This window comes from Pomacea canaliculata, linkage group LG12 (genome assembly GCF_003073045.1).
Source record: "Pomacea canaliculata isolate SZHN2017 linkage group LG12, ASM307304v1, whole genome shotgun sequence".
Classification (NCBI taxonomy): Eukaryota; Metazoa; Mollusca; class Gastropoda; order Architaenioglossa; family Ampullariidae; genus Pomacea; species Pomacea canaliculata.
In genome coordinates, this window is record NC_037601.1 from 1,905,278 (window position 1) to 1,924,071 (window position 18,794).

Consider the following 18,794-nt stretch of genomic DNA (forward strand, 5'->3'; position numbering starts at 1 on the left):
CGGAAGCTGCCCCGCAACGGGTCACGCTGCTGGAGCTCGGACTGTCTGGGGTAAAGGGCCGGAGGCTTTGTTCAGATCATGGAACCGACTATGTAACCAGTCGTTTGATCTTGGCCCAGAGTAACAATGTGGTACAAAAGCGCCATGGGTCGCTTAGTTTGTTGCGGCACAGGGCAGGCTGTAAGGCCACCTCTGAACCCGGTCAGCCGTTCATTCATGCAGGGACTTTTCGACATGTCAAGCAGACGACGCTTTATTTGCGGTAGAGAAACTAAGATGTTTGAGAAGAATACACAGATACTTTGGGATTACCTGCGCATAGATGACCCATTACAAAAGGTATGTAAAGGCAAACGATCTAAGGAAAATATTGAGGGTCTCAGCTTGTAATGTTGTGCCTAATAATAAAAGTAAAAAATAATATAAATTGCAATCTTGTGCGTGAAAAATCTAATTTACATGAACAACCAATTTCAGTGCACTTAGATGCAAAAGTTTTCACTTAGCATTGAATAGAAAAACGCATTCTTGAATTTTTTAACGTGACATATAGAACATAACGTGACATATAATACATACAGTTTAATGTAACAGAATATCAATAATTTGTGTAGTGAGGGTTTCTTAAAAGAAAAAAAAAATCTTCAACTTTTGCCTCGACTGTCTGTAGGAAAATCAAGCGAATCCATAAGTGCGTAATCACTAGAAAATTACTAGAAAGAATCCCTTTAGCAATGCCGCTACCTGGATTTCATGATGGTGAGTAATATATTCCTGTCATTACAAAAGCTAGAACTTCAAGTATAGGTCATCCTAGTGGGTCAAATTGAGATTTTAAACCTATTGTTCATAATAAACTTTTTATAGCTTTTATAAGCCCTTACTTGCTTGAAGAGATTGCTTTCTCTCTCTTTTAAGTCTTGTTCTGAAATCTACACCAGCTTTTGGTGTCTTTTGCTTCCATGTGCTTTTTATTAAGTCGTATACCTTTGTTTTCAATTGTTCTGCGCCAAATTGTTTCCATCTGCTGACCATTTCACTAACACTCTTTGTTCATCTGAGGTTTTTTGCTTTATAAGATTACTTGTCTCCATCTATCTGCATTTATAACTTTTTATTTCTGGTGTACAATCATATTTTCTCATCCATAAGTCTTGAGCTTTGTTTGCATTTTTCGCGGCAAGCTTAGATTTCAGATCTGTATGTGTACATGTTGACTTCACTCCTTGACATGTGAGTGTATGTGTCTTCTGCTAGATTTTTATGTCTGTCACAGTCTTGTTGCCTACTGACTCTTGTCAGTAAAGCGCATTGAGCTTGCCTCTGTATGGGAAAATTCACTATATAAATCATATTATTGTGCTTGTTATTATCATTACTCTGATGAGAAGTGACTTCTTAGTCTTTTTGCCATGATTCTTTTGAAGTAAAGAAATATATTTTTCACATGATGGCAATTGTAATAGAATAACATGCCATAATAGAATCTAATCAGTAAAATATTTGTTCTTCAGAGTGATCTCATTTTTGTCCTTGGAAACCAAGATCTGAGAACTGCTGACCATGCTGCTGACCTATATCTCAGTGGTTTTGCTCCTCTTGTGGTTGTGTCTGGAAAGCATGGCCATGGAACTGCAGGTAGTGGAATTAAAAAGAGTACAGAAGCCTCAATTCTCTTTTTTATGATTCTTCAATAAATTTCATTCTTTGACTAGTACCAGTTATTAAGGGGAGTACAGGGATAGATGCGGTAGCTGACAAAGTCCACAACTCACACCTGTTTTCGGCGATAGTGAGCAGGTACTTAGCAAAATGACCAGTCCAGTCCTTTATGTTCACAAGCCAGTTCTTCCTCTGGTCACTATTGCATCAACCACTCTCCAAGGTACCTTGATGGACATTCTTAGACAGTGTCATGCCAGGTCACATGGCTAAACCAGACTTGCTTACACTGCTTAATTGTTGTAAGTAGGGATTCCTGGTGTCCTGTGAGTGTGGCAATCATGTTTTTTACAGAGCCATTGGCTTTATGTTCCCTGCATGTTTATGGAGCAGGCCTCACAACTGTAAAGCAAAATCGGTACTATGAAGTATTTGTACAAACTGATGTTCTAGGTGTGCTAAACTCTTTCCAACCTAGCCTTTGCCATGATCCTGGTGTTAATATCTGTCAAGGAGCTAGCATCTTTAGAGAGATAGCTCCCAAGTACTTTAAGCTGCTTACCTCTTCAAACCATATTCCATTCATGATGATATTTGTGTTGCCAGTGACCATAGCTTTACTTGTGTCAATGATGGTCTTCATTCCATGTGTGTTTGAACTGTTTGTAAATCTGCTGGTAAGGCTTGCGGTTTCCTGTTAGTGCCTCAGTGATTGCAATCAAACTGATGTCATCTGCAAAGTAGCCTTTGGAAAATGGAAGTGTGATGATTGTGGAGGGTTTCAGACATGATGTTCTCTAAAAAGATTTGAATAGCATAGGTTGAGAGTAACATGATATTGCAAAAGGAAGGGTGTGAAAAAGGACTATCATGATGGGAAAGGTTATTAAGAGTAATATTTACTTATTGTAGTGTATATTACTCTTTTGTGTCAGAATCACATAGGACTTTATTGAATCTTAAGCACTCAAATTTTTTTAATGGATTGAAATATACAGAAACGTTTCTTCTATCAAGGCAAGTGGGAGTTGCCCGAGGCTGTTGTTTTTTCAAATCGTCTTCTGGAGAAGAATGTTCCAGCTTCAGCCATCATAATAGAACCAGAAGCTACCAACACAGGAGAAAACATCATCTTCACTCAGAAACTTTTACGCAATCTTCCCAGTCCGCTTGACCCTCATTCTATCATACTTGTTCAAACACCATTCATGGGACGCCGGACATATGCCACGTTCATGAAACAATGGGAACGGGCAGAACTTGTTGATGTAAGAGTGACTTCTCCTCCAATATCTCTGGCAGACTATGCTTGTGATCACTCTGCTTTCAGAAGCCAAGCAAAGTTAGTTGAAGAAATGCTGCGAAATATGCAACGGATGTTGGAATATCCTTTGCTTGGATTTCAGATTAAGCAGGAAATACCACGTAAAGTCATGGAGGCTTATCAGTCTCTGCAACTGCATTTTGACCATATATAGCTTCACTATATTGTTTAATAATACAAAACAGGTAAATTCTACTGGCTTGTGTGATGTAGTCTTACAGAAAAAAACAAAATTATAAAAATTAGTGGCTAGTTTGCCATCTTTGTGATGGATATGGTGGCTAGCTTACCGGCTTTGTGATATCTAATCTGCTGACTAGTTTGCCATCTTTGTGATATATTGTGACATATCTGGTGACTTGCTTAGTTTGTTGCCAAACTGTAATCTTGTAATCATGAAAGTGATGTCAAGTTGGAAATACTTGAGGGTAGAATCTGATCTCAGGAGTTCTTGATATTCTTTTTTTAAATGTTTTAATACATATTTCTTTAATGTGTTGTACGAATCATCTCTGTCATATTATGAATTCCACAATTGTTTGTAAATGTCTTACATTCTATACACACATGTACTCTTTTGGAACCAACATAGCTGCATGTGATGCTTCTGATATTCTTGATGACTACAGGCAAAAGCTGGTTGGTAAGCAATCAAATTCAAAATGGTTACATGGACAAAGATGCTGGCCTAGATGTGCTATGTTGTTATCCATCCTTTATCAGTCATTGGTTTAGAAAGTAACTAGTCAAGCTGTGACAGATAGCTATGCTTCTTGCTTTGCACCGATAATCACAAAATGCACATCCTGAAATAGCAATCTCAAGTCTTGTAGCAGATAGATACATCTTCTTTCTTATATTGATAATCAGATGGGTTAAATTGAAAAAAACCGCTTTAGTTGTAATACTTCTAGAAGATTATGATATAGATTGTACGCAACTGCATCAAGCTATAGAAGTTTTGGAAGAAACGTTCAATGTTCCTGACCAAAATACCTATGCATGTGTCAGAAATGCAGAATAAACATCTCATGCCCTGCATGTTTGTGTCTGCACATTTATAATCATATGTATGAGGTATGATGCACATGAATGTACTTGTACAAATAGTTTTTCTTGCAGATGTTGACCTTCCTAAACTTTGTGTTTAAGTTAAAGATTGAAAGTTCCAATGTTTATATGCTGGACTTTTTTTTTTTTTGCATTGGTTAAGCCAGAGGTACCCAATCTTCACTCGCCCGAGGGCCGCACTAGACATAATATCATATTTCGCAGGCCAGAACATGGCGGTTTTGCCGGAATCATGACATTAAAAATAAAATTATTTTGTGTCTGGTTAAAATTAGTGGACTGTAGGTTGGGCATCCTGGGTAAAGCCATGAGAAGATGGTTTAAAGAAAGAACCAGTTCAACATCTACTCTGTAATTAAAGATGTATTATGCAAGTTTCAGAAATAAAGAGACCAAAGGTAGGAAAGTGTAATGGTTGACATATTTAATATCTTTGTAGGAAGATAATATTATTAGAATATTACAGTGGCAGATTTTGGTCTGCCTTTGTGGTGGTCACTACTTAATGCGATGTTGTGTGCCCCAGTCAGCTTGTATGGGCAATACCTTGGTGCTCATAATGTCTGTCATTGTTATCTACAATCAGCTGAAGTCTGAATTCAGCACTCACTCTTTTTTGTTTCTTGCTGTCAGAATCTCTAATAAGAAATTATTATGATTATCAACTGCTTGTATGTGTGCACACTTGTGAAGGTGATAACTTTTCATCTTGTCATTGCTATCGTTATCAGTAGCAATACTGAGCAGAATATGTGAACATCAAAACCATGGAATTATTTTATGATAATCATTGACATAATCTTGCTGTTCACATATCAACATTTTTGTTCACAGATAGGAATGTGGATGTTTGACATCCCACAACTTTATTTTACCAGAGAAGAATTCACATTTGTGTAGTCCTAAGTAATGTCATAGCAATTTGGCCATATGAGGTGCAAACTGATTTGCATTTTTTTTTTTGGACCAAGGTAAAAAAACAGGTCTATTTGCATGATGCCACAATAGTAGTATATAAATACTAGACTTCATTCACATGTACAACTGTGACAGCACCGGCAGCAGAATGACCACTAACTACACATCATCAACTTTTTAATTGCATCTCGCACTGCATTCACAAACAGCCCTGCATCCCAAGCCACAAAAACAAAAAAGAAAAAATCAACACAAGAAAATCAGCTTTGCCTAACATTCATTCCATGTTCAGGACAGTTTTTTGAAAATATAAGACTTGGGGTGATAATAAAATCAAAATGTGTATCACACACATCCTAAATATTATTTCAAATTGTCTAACACAGCCACTACCTTTCAAAACTGGCAATTAACTGACACATACCATGTTCTCAGCAGTCTATTTAAGATGACTAGATACTCTGTTTAGTCCTACAAGTACATATAATAAGTCATCTGCTGTGAAATATTTAAATGTCAGAATTCCACTTTCCACATGTACATTGTACAGTGAAATAAACAGTGCCGTTACGCTGAGAGATATCACTTTTGCAAAGTCACTGCAGCAAACTATGGAACAGGGTGCAAAATGCTACATCTTGCACAAGTTAGCTAAGAGCTAAAATGGCCAAACACTGATTACTGCAAAATTGCTTGAGTTAATAATCATTTTGCACCACAGACCACAAAAATGGCACATAATAAATTCTGTTGTCACAAAATGGAAGTAAATATTCAACATCTTAAAAAAGCATAAAACAGATAGCGTCAAACACACGTTCATAAAACATTGTATAAATGCCAAAACAGTGATTCAGGGGGCTTATTTTGCGGATTTTTTTTTTTTTGTGGTGTTAGGGGGTAGGGGTAGGGAATGTGGGTTAGAGTTAAATGAGTGCTGACTTGGGTGATCCAAATGGATTCACAGACATGCAGGTGCTAATGCAAAATGTACTACTATCATGAACTTTTAAGAAAGTTGAAACTGCTTTCCCCTGGATATGCAGGAAACCATTCACTATTCAGGCGATACAAAACCCTGTAATTCAGAAACCAGCAAAACACTGCTACAAATGCTGCAGTAACTTTCTGTGTGAGGGTGTGAAATCTATACACAACAGATACCAACAGCATAAATTCCCAAAGAACAGTGAGCAGAGCTAGTACTATGAATGTAGCCTTGATGTATGGTGTTAGACCTTTGTACAGAGACTGGGCTTGCTTTATGTCATCATTTGTGACCTTGCGCTTGTTAGGTAAATCTTCATCCTCCAGCAACTCTCCCAGTTTTCTCCACTCCTTGAAAGTTTTCACCTCCTCAGAAATGGTAAGAAGGTTGTGAATAAGCAGAAAAACGTGTCCCGAAATGTCGAAGCCCAGCCAGCCGCTTCCGCTGTCAATGCAGGTGTTGCGATCCAAGTGTTGGCTGCTAGTGCACATTCCTACTGTCGTCTCAATGTGTCTGAACGCTGTGACACAGACATACCATTCCACGCTTGCAATCGCCATACGCATGATATGACGACGTACAGCTGCCCAGTTTCCACTGCAGTAAACAAGACTACTCAGACAAACGTAAGAAACCAGCAGCGTTAGCGTCCACCCCCATCCGAGCTTCACAAAATACTGATTCAAGAAATTTTGCTTGTCAGATAAATATGACTTCGGAACCACAAACAGATCGCAGATAACAGACCCTGCCATGACTCCGATCAAATATATCCCAATTTTCACTGATGTGTCAACGAAAAGCACTGACCGGCATACTTTTAAAACCACCATCAAAACAAAATGACCGAGATGCGTTGGCTCTGGAAGAGGTTTTTTGCCTGCTCGTGAGACATTCCGATCCTCATAGTCTTTGTGAGAGCCTTTAGTAAATGATTTACGTCTACTAGAGCCAGACTTGGAAGCCATCTTGCCGGTACTTTGTACGAGGAAGTCACTCTGAGAAGAAAGTAATCAGTTAGCGACAGTTCAGTCCCTTGAATTCAATGGGTCACAAACAGTGTGGACAAACAAACCCATCCGAAGCTGGTCCTAAAGACAGAACTTTTTCGGACCGCAAGAAGAGAATGATTTCGCCGTGCAGGGGAAGGTAGGAGTACACTCGGTGCACAACTATAGCGGTCAGTCGTCTCCAATTACTACCCCGCGGGTACTCCTACCTTCCCTCGCCCACAAGAAGTGTCGTAATGCACAGTAATCGGACACTTCTTCTGTTTACCTATTTTTGTCTTGACCTTCATCTTGTCGTGGTATACCCGACCTTGTGAAGAGTCACGAGACTGTGACACACAGGACGAAAATAGTTGTCACACCTTTATGACTACTCGTGTGTCCGTGCGTGCGCGCGAGTGTATAAATAAATGCGCCTGCATGAATGTGCCTTTGCCCATCTTCCTACGCCACTGTACCTTTACTCTCACAGCATCAATATCTGTCAGACATACATCAACCTAACATTGTAGTTTACAGTTTTTCTATTGTGTGTGTATAACAGCAACATATAGGACAAAGAATATTAAGTAACTGACAGAAGGTTGAGTAACACGTCACAGAATATTATGTAACAAACAAAAACATCTTACAGGACAAAGGATATTGATAAAATAATACCTCCAGGAGCAAAAAATTTACAAAATACACAATCAAAAATACCGCCTCAAATTAAAAAAAAATTATTGAGAATATTATTTCAAATAGCACCTCGCAGAACAACACGCATTAATTAAATCATGTAACTCGATCAAGTTAACTTCGTAGAATAATTTTTTGTTAATGAGGAAACCATGAAGAATCTGAGTAGGCTATTTATAAGGCCACGTGGCCTGCCTGTACCCACCCTCCACCTGGAGTCTTATTAGCAATTCCCGTGTGCAGGTGTGCAGCCTGTGCGTACACAAAGTGATCACCAGGTACACAAGTCCACTCGACTGCCTGCTACTGTCAGAGCCAAACAGTAAGTCTGCCTTCACTTTCTGAGTCAGTGGTCATCGTTCACAATATTTTGTAGTTACACAAACTTAGGGGAGACAGCTGTAGACAGCTGCTGTAGAGCTGTAACGGAATGTTTCGACCTGACTGCTCCATGGTTGTTGTGTTGGTGGTGGTGTTGGGACGCCATGTTCAGGTAGAGGTATAGAGCCGTTCACGGTGTGACTGACTTGCTTACAGGCGACAGGCGGAGGGATTTAGCAGTCCAAATGCTGGCTGGCTGGCTGGCTGGCTTTTCTACATTTCATTTAATAATCAAATTCGGACTATACTCTTAAAAACTGCAATGATAATTATAATGGCGGTTGATGTAATAAGATGACTCAATTTTACTCCGTGCTAAACATGTTCACTCTTGTAAAATGCCAAATCAAATCATTTCTCGATATCTTGAAAAAAATGAATATAAAATTGAACCGTTTAACGCAGCTATGAATGTACATTATGAACAATTTGAAGAGAAAGGGCTTCTTTATCAGCATCTGAAATTTATTTTAACTTTGTCGTCGTCATCATCATTATTGTTTTTTTTCTTCACAGACCTTTATGCTGTATGCTACTTTTTCTTTGCTTCTGTTAGGTCGCTGCAATCATTAATTATTTAAGTGGTGTGGTGGTGGTGGTGGTGGTGGTGGTGGTGGTGGTGGTGGTGGTGGTAGTGGTGGTGGCGGGGGAGGCGCAAGACTTCTACCTTAATATCCGACATTATCGCAAAGTGCAACAAACCGTGACAAAAGATTTCATTCACGCGTGCTTTCACAAATGTCGACAGCAGTGAGAACCTGTCCCTGATGGTGTTCAAGTCACGCGTGTGTTGTACGCCACACAGACTGAGGGCGGGACTCTCTCTGTCAGTGAGTGAGTGGTGTAGGTGTAGGAACTGGTGTAGGTGGACAGACAAAAGATGAAGCGAGCGAGCACGGGGATTGTAAAACACGTTTTTCAGGAATGCGGACAGGTGCACGTGACATAACTCGCTGCTGCTGCTGCTGCTGCTGTGGCCTCTCCTCCTCCGTGATGCGATGCCTCAGGTGCGAGCAACACCTGTACCTGACAGCCTACCTGTGTGCGGCTGACGTCAACGACCCGAGGCCTCGTTAAACAAAATCGTGCTCGGGGTGTTAACGCGACAGAGCACATAAAAAGCTCGAAATAAAATGTCGAGAGGTTTGTTTGTGTGCGAACGTGCGGTGTTTTCCTTTTGTTATATATTTAGTTTATTTGCGAATTGTCATGTGTTTTCTTAAGGTGTTGGGGGAAAGATTTAGAATTTCAAGTGGTGAATTTTGTTACAGTTATCTTGAACCAGTTTGTTATTAAATAGCTGGCGTAATACGTAGCCTTATAATTTTCTTCAGGATTGAATCGGACGACCCCCAAGAAAGTGTCTTGACCAACATGTCTGAGAAACTGGTGGCCGAGGAGAAAGCGTTTCCCCCAGACCCTCCCCCTCCTTACTTATCCACTGAACAGAGCTACCCTCCTCCACAGTATTTCCCTCCCACCCAGCAAGAACCTGGCTACCTGTCGTACCATGCTGGCCAGAGCTACCCGGGTCAGACTGTCTACCCGGCTCCCATGCAGTACACACAGCCTGGCACCTTCTCGTCGATTGTGGTAAATAGTTAATGTGTTTGCTTGCGTGTATTTGCATGAATTGAACTTTTCCCCGCAATAGGGAAGAAAGTTTGTTCTAGAGATGGGGTGGACTTCTAAACAAATGTGAATCACTCAGGTGTATGTGTGTCCCTAGCCTCAGATCTACTCACGATGTAGAAAGGCCTTTAACTTTGCTACATCTCATCCCAAAACTCAGAACTGATCCACTCATGATCCATGTTCTACAGGTGGCACCCCCTGTTCGGGAAAACACTCCTCCCCCGAGGACGAAGACTTCGTTTATTATCTCCATTCTTGCGCTGATATTCTGTGTGGGAGCGTGGCCGTGTGGTGTCACCGCCATCATATGCAACCGCAGGGTACGACACAGATTGTTACGATTACCACACTTGTTAATTAGTCTTAGTGTGATGCTGTGACAGGTGTAGCGCATGGCAGGGCTTTAATGTCTGGATTTGTTACTGTTTGGTATGTTACTGAGTCTGAACTATTGCATGACAGGTTTTGCTAGTTCGTATTTCATTGAGCAAAGCTTTAGTGCACTGATCTTCCTGTAACATTTGCTCCTGTTTAGTCTTTTCCTGAGCAAGTTTTTAGGTCCTGCATTATTGCATAACGTTTGTCTAGTATTCCACGAAGCACGATTTTATAGTTCCAGTCTGTGCAACACCTGTTTGTTATTGTGTATATGACACTGCTTTCATCACTCCAACCATGCTTTGATCACTGCTAGCCGTTCTGTTTGTAATGTAAAATATTTTACAATATATTTTTGTTGATGTTATGTGTTTTCTCGCCTTCCTTGCAGGCTAAGAGCCAAGTCGAACTCGGCCAACACACCCTTGCCAGATCCTCCCTGAGGACAGCCGCCATTTTCATCATCTGCACCGTCGTCTTTGGCATCATCGCCTGGGTCATCTTTGGCGTGCAGCTCTGGAACGTCTTGAGGATCATCAAGGACTCGACCACGACCGCGATCACGATAACGACCTCGACGACGATGACCGTTAAGGCATCTGCTGCATAAGGTGACTGCTGCCGTTAGCACCGGTGAAGCGAGATAATAGCGTCAACGATTGTGACAAATGCCATTCGGATATTATTATACAGAGATGTAAATGTACAAGTGGAATGTGTAGCTGACTGTGGCTGTCGAGTTCAGTGTCATGGTGCAAGAAGCATCGTAGCGACGGGCTGAAAATGTAGTGACTGGTAAGCGTAGTGAAAGTTCTACCTTGTTTCAATCCCCTCACACCTACATCCAAGACGCTCTGCTGATTAGGCGTCGAGCAAATGTAACTGTGATAATGAACAGATTTACTATTTCAGTTTTCAGTCTGTTTTTGCAATGATTACAATAATAAAAAGTAATAGTACAATCGAAAATGACCTTGAAGTATTTTGTTTACACTTGTGAAATGAAACTGTGACAGCATTACTGTGTGTGTGTGAATCGTCAGCAATCACAAACTGAAGACTTTCATTTTATTAATAGTTCGCACTTATCCATGTGTGCTAATAACACATCAACAGTTGGTTTGTGTAGCGCCTTATCTTCCCCTGTGGACAAGTTCAAGGCGCGTCACAGATGACGGATGGTGTGACGTAAAAACAAATGACAGTACTCAAGGCCAAAGGTCGGCGACTACAAACGACTATTTCTATGGCGTGCTCTGATCATGTCGCTCTTACTTTGCCATTACAATGTTTGCTTCTTGTAGAGTTCTCGTAAGAAACTGCTATTTTTCAATACTTTGGTGTCTGCGACTATGTGAAGCCAGTAGTCAAAGGATGGTTTATAAAGCGATCTATTTTTAGCTGCTGGAAAGATTGGCGGACGTCACGCGACTACTCATTTCAAGGGAAGCAAATAAATAGTGCGTACGTGTGAATAGTGTTCACAAATTATTTTAAGATATTTTTCAAACTTTCTTTTTCATCTGCAGGCGACTCCTTCTCTCGGTGTTCTTATTTTTTAACAAAAAATAAATAAACAAATTTTTTTTTGCGCGCGAGCAGAACCACTTCCCCTTTAGAAACATTCTGGACTCATTTTCATAAATCGCGTATGCTCAGTCTATTACTCTACCTTATGTGGGTAGATCTGCGTTTCAACATTGTACTACAATTTCAAGCTTGGTGATTATCTATTGTCCCGACGATTTAATGGACGTGTTTGATTATTGCTCTGTTCTGCTCCAGTCCATTCAGTGTCGATCTGTCTCATTGACATCTTGATCTTTCCCATGAACTTTACAGAGCCACAGGAATTTTGTCTGTCTTGTATTTGTAATGTGCGGAGAGCATTTCTTTGGATGGGATACGTCGCTATAAACGTTTCCCCCATCATCATGATTATTATCATTGCGAAATAAACGTACAAATCATACTTGGTGTGCCTACCCTTCCCCTTCTTGTGGCGTGTGACGTCATAGTTACTGTCGTCAGACGTGACGTAGTTACAGCGCGCGTCTTAGTTACACTGTCATGTGACATATTTACAGCATATGTATATGTGTGTGTGTGTGCGCGTCTTAGTTACACTGTCGTCACACGTGACGTAGTTCTGGTGTGTGTTCACGTCACACATTACATATTCCAGTGACCTGCTCTGGGCGCCTAACAACGTTGTCACGTGATGTACACAGATGCCATCTCCAGGTAACAGTGCCGCCTCCCCACTTCGCCTATAACATTCAGCTCGCTCTGTCTCTCAGTCAACCAAGTAATCGAGTCTTTCACTAGGAACTTTTTTTTCCAATATGAAAAAGTTCAAAGCTGACTCGCGATATAATAGAATAAAATAGTTAAGAAAGTTCGAGTGTTTTCTCTGTCACTATGGTTGTTTCGTGCCCCAGACAACAAACTACAGCCATCAGTACCATCAGGACATCTTTAGACAGATCCTGTGACCCTGGAAATTGTGTATGACAAGCGTGGTGCAAGTGATCGGCTGTATATAAACATCAGACGGTCTGCTGTGGAAGCTGGCCAACTGCCCGAAGAAGCCAACAAGCCTCGCGCAGATCTGCCATCAGCCCGTGGCATCAATGAACCCCAAGCGACGACCGCTGACGATGACGCATGTGATGTCGGCCATAGCATCACGAACTTATATCCCTGGACAGCTGGCAGACGATTTCTTTTTCACTATTTAGCGAATGACTTCAATGGCTATGTCAGCAAAATCTGCAAGCGTAACAACAATAAAGAAACGCACAAAAGGCGGTTGATGCTGCTGCTGGTAGAGTGTAACGTCAAATATCAAACCTTTCGGTGTAAGTTTTTTTTTTTTTTTTTTTGGACAGATCAAGACAAGTGGCGAGCGGCTCTCATTCATGCTACAGGCCGCTCGATTAGACACAAGTTTCAATCCATTGACAGCCAAGATTTGTTCAAGGCACTTGGAAGAAGAAGGTATTAACAAAAGGTACTGATCTTATTTACCTCTTACTTCTTCTTTGTCCTGCTCATGATTTAGTTTGCAACTATAAGGCGACAATGTTCACATAGGCAAAGATATGCCCATAAAAAAATAACAAATTAAGTTATTAATAATCGCCTCATTCATCAAATTACTTGAGAAGTGTATTGATTAAATATTCTTATTGTTTTTAAAAACTCGCTGTATATGAATAGGCCTAGATCAACATCAGTGCTTTCACTTCACACACCCCTCCGCAACAGAGATTATTTCAGATGTTTCTTATGCTGTAAACCAGTACTAGAGTTTTTAAAGAAAGAATAGAAAATATCTAAATTATTGTATTGATGTTCCATTTTTTCTTTGACTTGTTTTTGTTTTAGTATATCAGCTCATACAAATTTATATTTTATGTTTCACTATTACCAGTGACATGCCTTCAGCTCACACACCCCTCTGGCAACACATAGCAGATTTAAGATGTTTCTTAGGCTGATTTGTTTTTTGTGGAATTTTTTAAGTATTTATCAGCTCATATATTTTTATATTAAAAAAAAACAAATCCTTTAAAAAGATGAGAATCCCCAGACATTAAAAGACTATATACAGATGGGTTAAACTATGAATACCTCTGTGAAGAACTACTGTTTGTAAAGTAAATCTAAATTTTTCTCTGCCACCTGAAGAATGGTACATTATCTGAAATACTGTCTTTGTGAAAAATTTTCCTAAGTGTTCAATTATGGCAAACAAAGAGAAAACCCAATGATCAAGAAAAGTGTAATAGTATAAATCTAGATTTATTTTATATTAATTACAAGTAATTTAAAATATGTGATTGTGTTTATGATTAGGTAAACAGCAGCATATGTTCAAAACTGTCATATATTTCTCTGCAAAAGGTGCCCGATCCCCCTGTCATACCAGTTCGTATCGCCTAAAGACCTACACCAACTTCATGGACATGAAGAAGGATTTGACTCGTCTGCCTCCTGAAATGGTTAAGCGGCGGACACACGAGAAGCCAAAAGCACGAAACTTTTCGAAGCAAACCTGCTTTTCCTGCTTGCCGTGTGACCACCACTGCAAGCTATCCCAAAGCGGCTTCGTAAGCCTGCTTGGCTTCAGCTTGCGGCCTGCTTCGCGCTTTAGAACCTGTTCTACTTTTCCACGCGGTTTCACCATGGCTGTGAAAGCAACAGGGCCTCTGGCGACCTCAGCGGGACCAGACCGTTCATTTTGTTCAAGATTAGATGTAACTCCCATAGCGAGCTATGGGACTCGAGACGGCTAAATATAGGCACAAACAATTTTAAGACCGAAACAGCGTTCGTGTGTGTGACCAGCATGCCCCCCAAATGCGGCTTATCAAGCAGCCCGCAAGCGGGGTCTCGGAAAAGGCGCTGCTTCGAAAGCCAGCTTTGCGAAAAGCCGCGTTTTTGCTTCTCGTGTGTCCGGAGGTACCTTTTTAGGTGAAATATTTTTGAAAGAATTGAGTGAAAAGACTCTCTGCAGACTGCTGGTCGCTGAATATATATATATATATTGCACCATCAGCTGAAATTTGAATCACTGATAGAAGCTTTCCGAGCACATTACATGTCTATGAGAATGGTACGCTCTGTTCTATTCCGGTGTAAGGGCAACTACCTGTTCACTGATTGGAGAGTATGCAGAAGAAACATGCAAGATTGTTATTGTGAAGAGACTCTAGTATGAAAAAAAATCAGATGGAATGAATGCTTTGGGAAGGCATTAACAGCTTGGGCAGATGATAATCCACTCGGATACATCAGTTCAGACACAGGAGATTAACATTTGGCTCAGAGGACTTGGCCATTGACAATTCAAACATGCGCCAATCAACAAATGAAAATGTACAGCAATAATTAAATAAATCTCTAAAAAAAAAACCACAAAAAACAAAAACAAAAAATTGAGAACATTTGGCAGATGTCAAAATACGTATTTTTATACCATATTTACAGTCACGTGTCTTACAGCTCTGTTAACAATTTTAAAAATTCAGCCGTTTTCTTTTTTTATTCACCCAACCCAAACCCACGTTCATATGTTTTTGCAAATAAGATTGGGGCTGTCTGGCCACTGTTGTGAACACGCTCAGTGTGACGCAGCCACATTCCCCGAGAACATATGTTTGAACTTTTATATAGAGCATTTTGTTCTATAATGACGTTACTTGAAAAGGGCGGGGCGGTTAAGAGCACCGCGGAGGAATTGAAAAAACCAAAGAGGGGGTTGTAGGTTTAAATGTTGAGGACAAGAACATTCTCCTGGGGTTCGAGGAGGGTTGAGGCCGTGGTGAGGGCATGAACGGGTGAAGGGGGCAGAAAGAACATGAAATGATGAAAGCAGCTTGAGTGCGAAAGTTTTCAGATGTGTGTATGGTGACGAAATGATGAGGAAGTAACAGAGGAGACAGCGTGAGTGCGAACAAGTGGAAATCAGTGAGTAGCGAACCCCTTACGCAATAAGGTTTAAGTTTTGGATAAAAGCTTCTAAACCATGTAAGCAATGTTTTTATATTTTAGAACAATTATTAAAACATTTGCGTAAGCATTTTTAAAAACGTTTCCATGCTATGCTGGGATCATAGGTATGATCCATCACAAGATGTATTTAAAAACCAATATAAAAACCTTTACGTTTGGCTGTCATCAGAGTATAGTGCTATAGTGACTAGTCCATCATTATGTAGGGGCAGTGTAGCTAGACCGTTGAGCAAGACTAGATGTTGAAACTATGGATCTTCTAGTGTTGCTGAATGGATTAGCAGATATTTTCTGATATTTTGAAATTTTATGTTTCACATCTAATATTTTATAATTTTGAAATGACTTTTCTCTTGATTTGTAGAAAATGCCCAAATTACTTTTCACGGATAAGAAAAAAAAGCGGGTAGTGAAGGAGAAGGAGGAGGAGGTATGAAATATGCACGTGTATGTCTTTTACCGTCGACACCCACCAAATCTCGTCGACATTTCACTGCATGCGCTTATACTAAATTGCTGATCTACACTCTATAATTAGCTTTTCGAGTCCCCAGCATGTATCATCCCAATGAAAAACCACTCGAGGCAATTTAGTATGTTATGAAGATTATTTATAATTTACCAAAACTGCGAAAAAGGGAATGCACAGAACAGTCAATTTGCAATATGTTGTTCCCCTCTTAACTTAGCTGGTTTTCTCTAGGTCGTAGCCATTTACCTACTACATTATGTTGGTCGTGTAGGTCTGTAGGACATAGTTGCTCTCTAGGTAAGCGCACTCGTCTTTTGGGTTGGAAAGCAAATAGTGCTGAAAGTTGACAATGTTTATTGTTTACATGTGAGAAAAACTGATTTATATGATTTGGATTTACTCCTCTCGCCGGACACATACACATGCAATGTGACCCACACACATATGCCTGCCTAGAACATTAATTGTCTTTTTATTATTATTACCAGACAGGTACAAGTAAGTCTACTCAGCCTACGATATCGCGCCGAAAAATCTGCCTTTCTTTAAGATCTTAAATGATTTAATGGAGCAGCTGTCTCCGAAGGGTCTGCAAGATTTACAACTTCATCTACACACCGAGACAAAAAAGGCTGTAGATGAGGAACGACCAGGGGCAAATCGTGAAGACGAAAATCTACAAGATGCCTCAACTCAAACATAAAAGTGTATAGAAGGTACAGAGGCTGATGGGTAATATATGTGTGTCTATAGAGCAGCGGTTCTCAGCCATGTCACCAGATACGAACAACCACCAAAGACAGTCATCCAGGGGTTTGTAGAAGGGAGGACGATACCTAATAACATTACTCAATATGATGTACATATGCCACAATCATGCAAATACCTGATAACACTGCCCAACATAATACGATGTGAGAATGCCAATTACATAAATATCCTATTTTTGTTTGCAATGTACCCCCTCACACATATGCATGCCTGGACAAAAACCAAGCATGAGGTAGGAGCAGCTGAGCCATAATTAGCTGATGCTGAGCCAGAGTCAGTGGCCGCTCCTGTACCCACGCAAGCCTGCTCCAGCGCCACCGAAGGCTGCAACTTTTCTTAACCCTGCTGAGCTCTTCAGCAGGATGACTGAAAATATCAGTCACATTAAAATGATATATCAGCAAGATCAAATCCACCGCCTGTGTTGTCAGGCGGTGCGTGAATCTCTTCAAGAGATTTAAGGTACCCAGAAAGAAGGCTGAAGAAACGTTCCTCAATCCAGAGGAGTTTTATCAGAGAATGACCAATATGACCAAGAATTTACTGCCTATCAAGATGCTACGTCTCCAGGACATTATCCGTCATACCTGCTGCCAGGCCGTTCTGGAATCACTAGAGAAAGCTTAATAACTAATAAAACTTTTTAATGGACAAAGCAATGTGAAGAAACCTCAATATGACTAAGTGACCGTGTTTGATCGACTATAGGTAGTGATGGAATTGACTGATGCTCAACAAGCCATCAGAAAATTTCATCTGCTTTTTTTCAATGTACCCCCTCACACCTATGCCTGCCTAGACACATTGATAAAGTCTTTTTTTTATTATTTCTTTTTTATTATTAGCAGAAAAAGCCCAAGCGCGAGGTCAAGCTGGAGCCATAGCCCGCACCTGAGCCCGACACTTTTTTAAATCCAAATTTTTAAACCGAATGTTGAATTTCACTTGGAACTCAGGCCCATTGAAAATGATCAGCCTTCAGGATAATATTCACTGCATCTGCAGCCAAGCAGTAAGAGAGTCACTTGAAGAGCTTTAAGGTACCCACCTTATTCTCCCTCTCTTTTTTATTATTTGCAGAGAAAGCCAAAGCAGCCAGAGGAGCCTCGAGGGCCAAAAAGAGAGTAGGCGAAAAACTCCGGACATAAATAATGCTGATTTTTTTGCAAGAATGGCAGCTATGACTAAAAACACACCCACAATTAGCCTGATAACATTACATGATAGAATTCACCACTTATGTTCAGAGGCTCTTGTGGAAGCTTCGCTGTAAGCAAAAACGCTTTCCTATGATTTTAAAAAATTTATTATTATTGTATTGTTTTAATTTCTTTAAAAAGAAAATTAAATAAGTTAATTGTTGGCCGTGTCGCTTGGCTTCTGGTCAGTGTAAAGGACAAGCCCACATAAACACACACAAAAGTGAAGCCAACATGCATCAGCAAAAGACAAGAGAGATGTGTACATTGAAGTTTTTTGGTGGCCAAATGATAGCACAGGTGGTGATTGGGTTGAGTCGACTATAGGTAGTGATGGAATTGACTGATGCTCAAATCAACAAGCCATCAGAAAATTTCATCTGCTTGTTTCCACCGTACCCCATCACACCTATGCCTGCCTAGACACATTGATAAAGTCTTTTATTATTATTTGTAGAAAAAGCCTGAGTCTGAGCCAGAGCCAGAGATAGCCAGGCCCGAGGAAACTTTTCTGAACCCAGAAGAGTTTTCAGAAGCTAAATGCTAGGATGCTAAATATGACAAAAAATTTGTCAGCTATTAAAATGCTGTTTTCAGGATCAAATACATCATATATTCTGCTAGGCAGTGTTCGAGTCTGCATTCTCAGTATGATGTGCTTTAAGCTAAATGACTACCTAATCAGCGATGTCTCTCCATATAATCATGCATAGAGATACATAAATGTAGTCACAGTGTTTGGTTTAATGCATAGGTGGTCTTTTGGCTACCTTAACAATTCTTA

The 18,794-nt window shown here is 40.3% G+C and overlaps 3 protein-coding genes across 5 annotated transcripts; 2 read left to right on the forward strand and 1 right to left on the reverse strand.

Annotated features, from left to right (window-relative positions):
* LOC112577191 (uncharacterized protein SCO4629-like) lies at positions 1–4,027 on the forward strand. Of its 2 annotated transcripts, XM_025260195.1 has the most exons (4): positions 1–339; positions 671–759; positions 1,515–1,638; positions 2,680–4,027. In XM_025260195.1, the coding sequence occupies exons 2-4, from the start codon at positions 754–756 to the stop codon at positions 3,138–3,140; spliced, it is 591 nt and encodes a 196-aa protein (XP_025115980.1). In that variant the 5' UTR covers positions 1–339; positions 671–753; the 3' UTR covers positions 3,141–4,027. The 2 variants fall into 2 exon arrangements, with proteins under 2 accessions (XP_025115980.1, XP_025115979.1); XM_025260194.1 differs by lacking the exon at positions 671–759 and having other exon boundaries at positions 4–339.
* Positions 4,028–5,135: 1,108 nt separating this feature from the next.
* LOC112577190 (FIT family protein CG10671-like) lies at positions 5,136–7,813 on the reverse strand. 2 transcript variants are annotated; one of them, XM_025260192.1, is made up of 2 exons: positions 7,242–7,813; positions 5,136–6,961 (listed from the first exon to the last, which is right to left on the reverse strand). In XM_025260192.1, exon 2 carries the CDS (start codon positions 6,929–6,931, stop codon positions 5,975–5,977), a length of 957 nt encoding a protein of 318 aa, XP_025115977.1. In that variant the 5' UTR covers positions 6,932–6,961; positions 7,242–7,813; the 3' UTR covers positions 5,136–5,974. The 2 variants fall into 2 exon arrangements, with proteins under 2 accessions (XP_025115977.1, XP_025115978.1); XM_025260193.1 differs by lacking the exon at positions 7,242–7,813 and adding an exon at positions 7,039–7,208.
* LOC112577194 (proline rich transmembrane protein 1B-like) lies at positions 7,094–11,017 on the forward strand. Its single transcript, XM_025260197.1, has 5 exons — positions 7,094–7,112; positions 7,898–7,976; positions 9,370–9,628; positions 9,859–9,990; positions 10,440–11,017. The coding sequence occupies exons 3-5, from the start codon at positions 9,410–9,412 to the stop codon at positions 10,656–10,658; spliced, it is 570 nt and encodes a 189-aa protein (XP_025115982.1). The 5' UTR covers positions 7,094–7,112; positions 7,898–7,976; positions 9,370–9,409; the 3' UTR covers positions 10,659–11,017.
* Positions 11,018–18,794: the final 7,777 nt, after the last annotated feature.

Coding starts and splice junctions, on each gene's coding strand:
- LOC112577191 (XM_025260194.1), top strand. CDS start 127: ATGTGGTACAAAAGCGCCATGGGTCGCTTAGTTTGTTGCGGCACAGGG. Junction 340..1,514: donor TAGATGACCCATTACAAAAG/GTATGTAAAGGC, acceptor TTTGTTCTTCAG/AGTGATCTCATTTTTGTCCT. Junction 1,639..2,679: donor GCATGGCCATGGAACTGCAG/GTAGTGGAATTA, acceptor TCTTCTATCAAG/GCAAGTGGGAGTTGCCCGAG.
- LOC112577190 (XM_025260192.1), bottom strand. CDS start 6,931: ATGGCTTCCAAGTCTGGCTCTAGTAGACGTAAATCATTTACTAAAGGC.
- LOC112577194 (XM_025260197.1), top strand. CDS start 9,410: ATGTCTGAGAAACTGGTGGCCGAGGAGAAAGCGTTTCCCCCAGACCCT. Junction 9,629..9,858: donor GCACCTTCTCGTCGATTGTG/GTAAATAGTTAA, acceptor CATGTTCTACAG/GTGGCACCCCCTGTTCGGGA. Junction 9,991..10,439: donor CCATCATATGCAACCGCAGG/GTACGACACAGA, acceptor CCTTCCTTGCAG/GCTAAGAGCCAAGTCGAACT.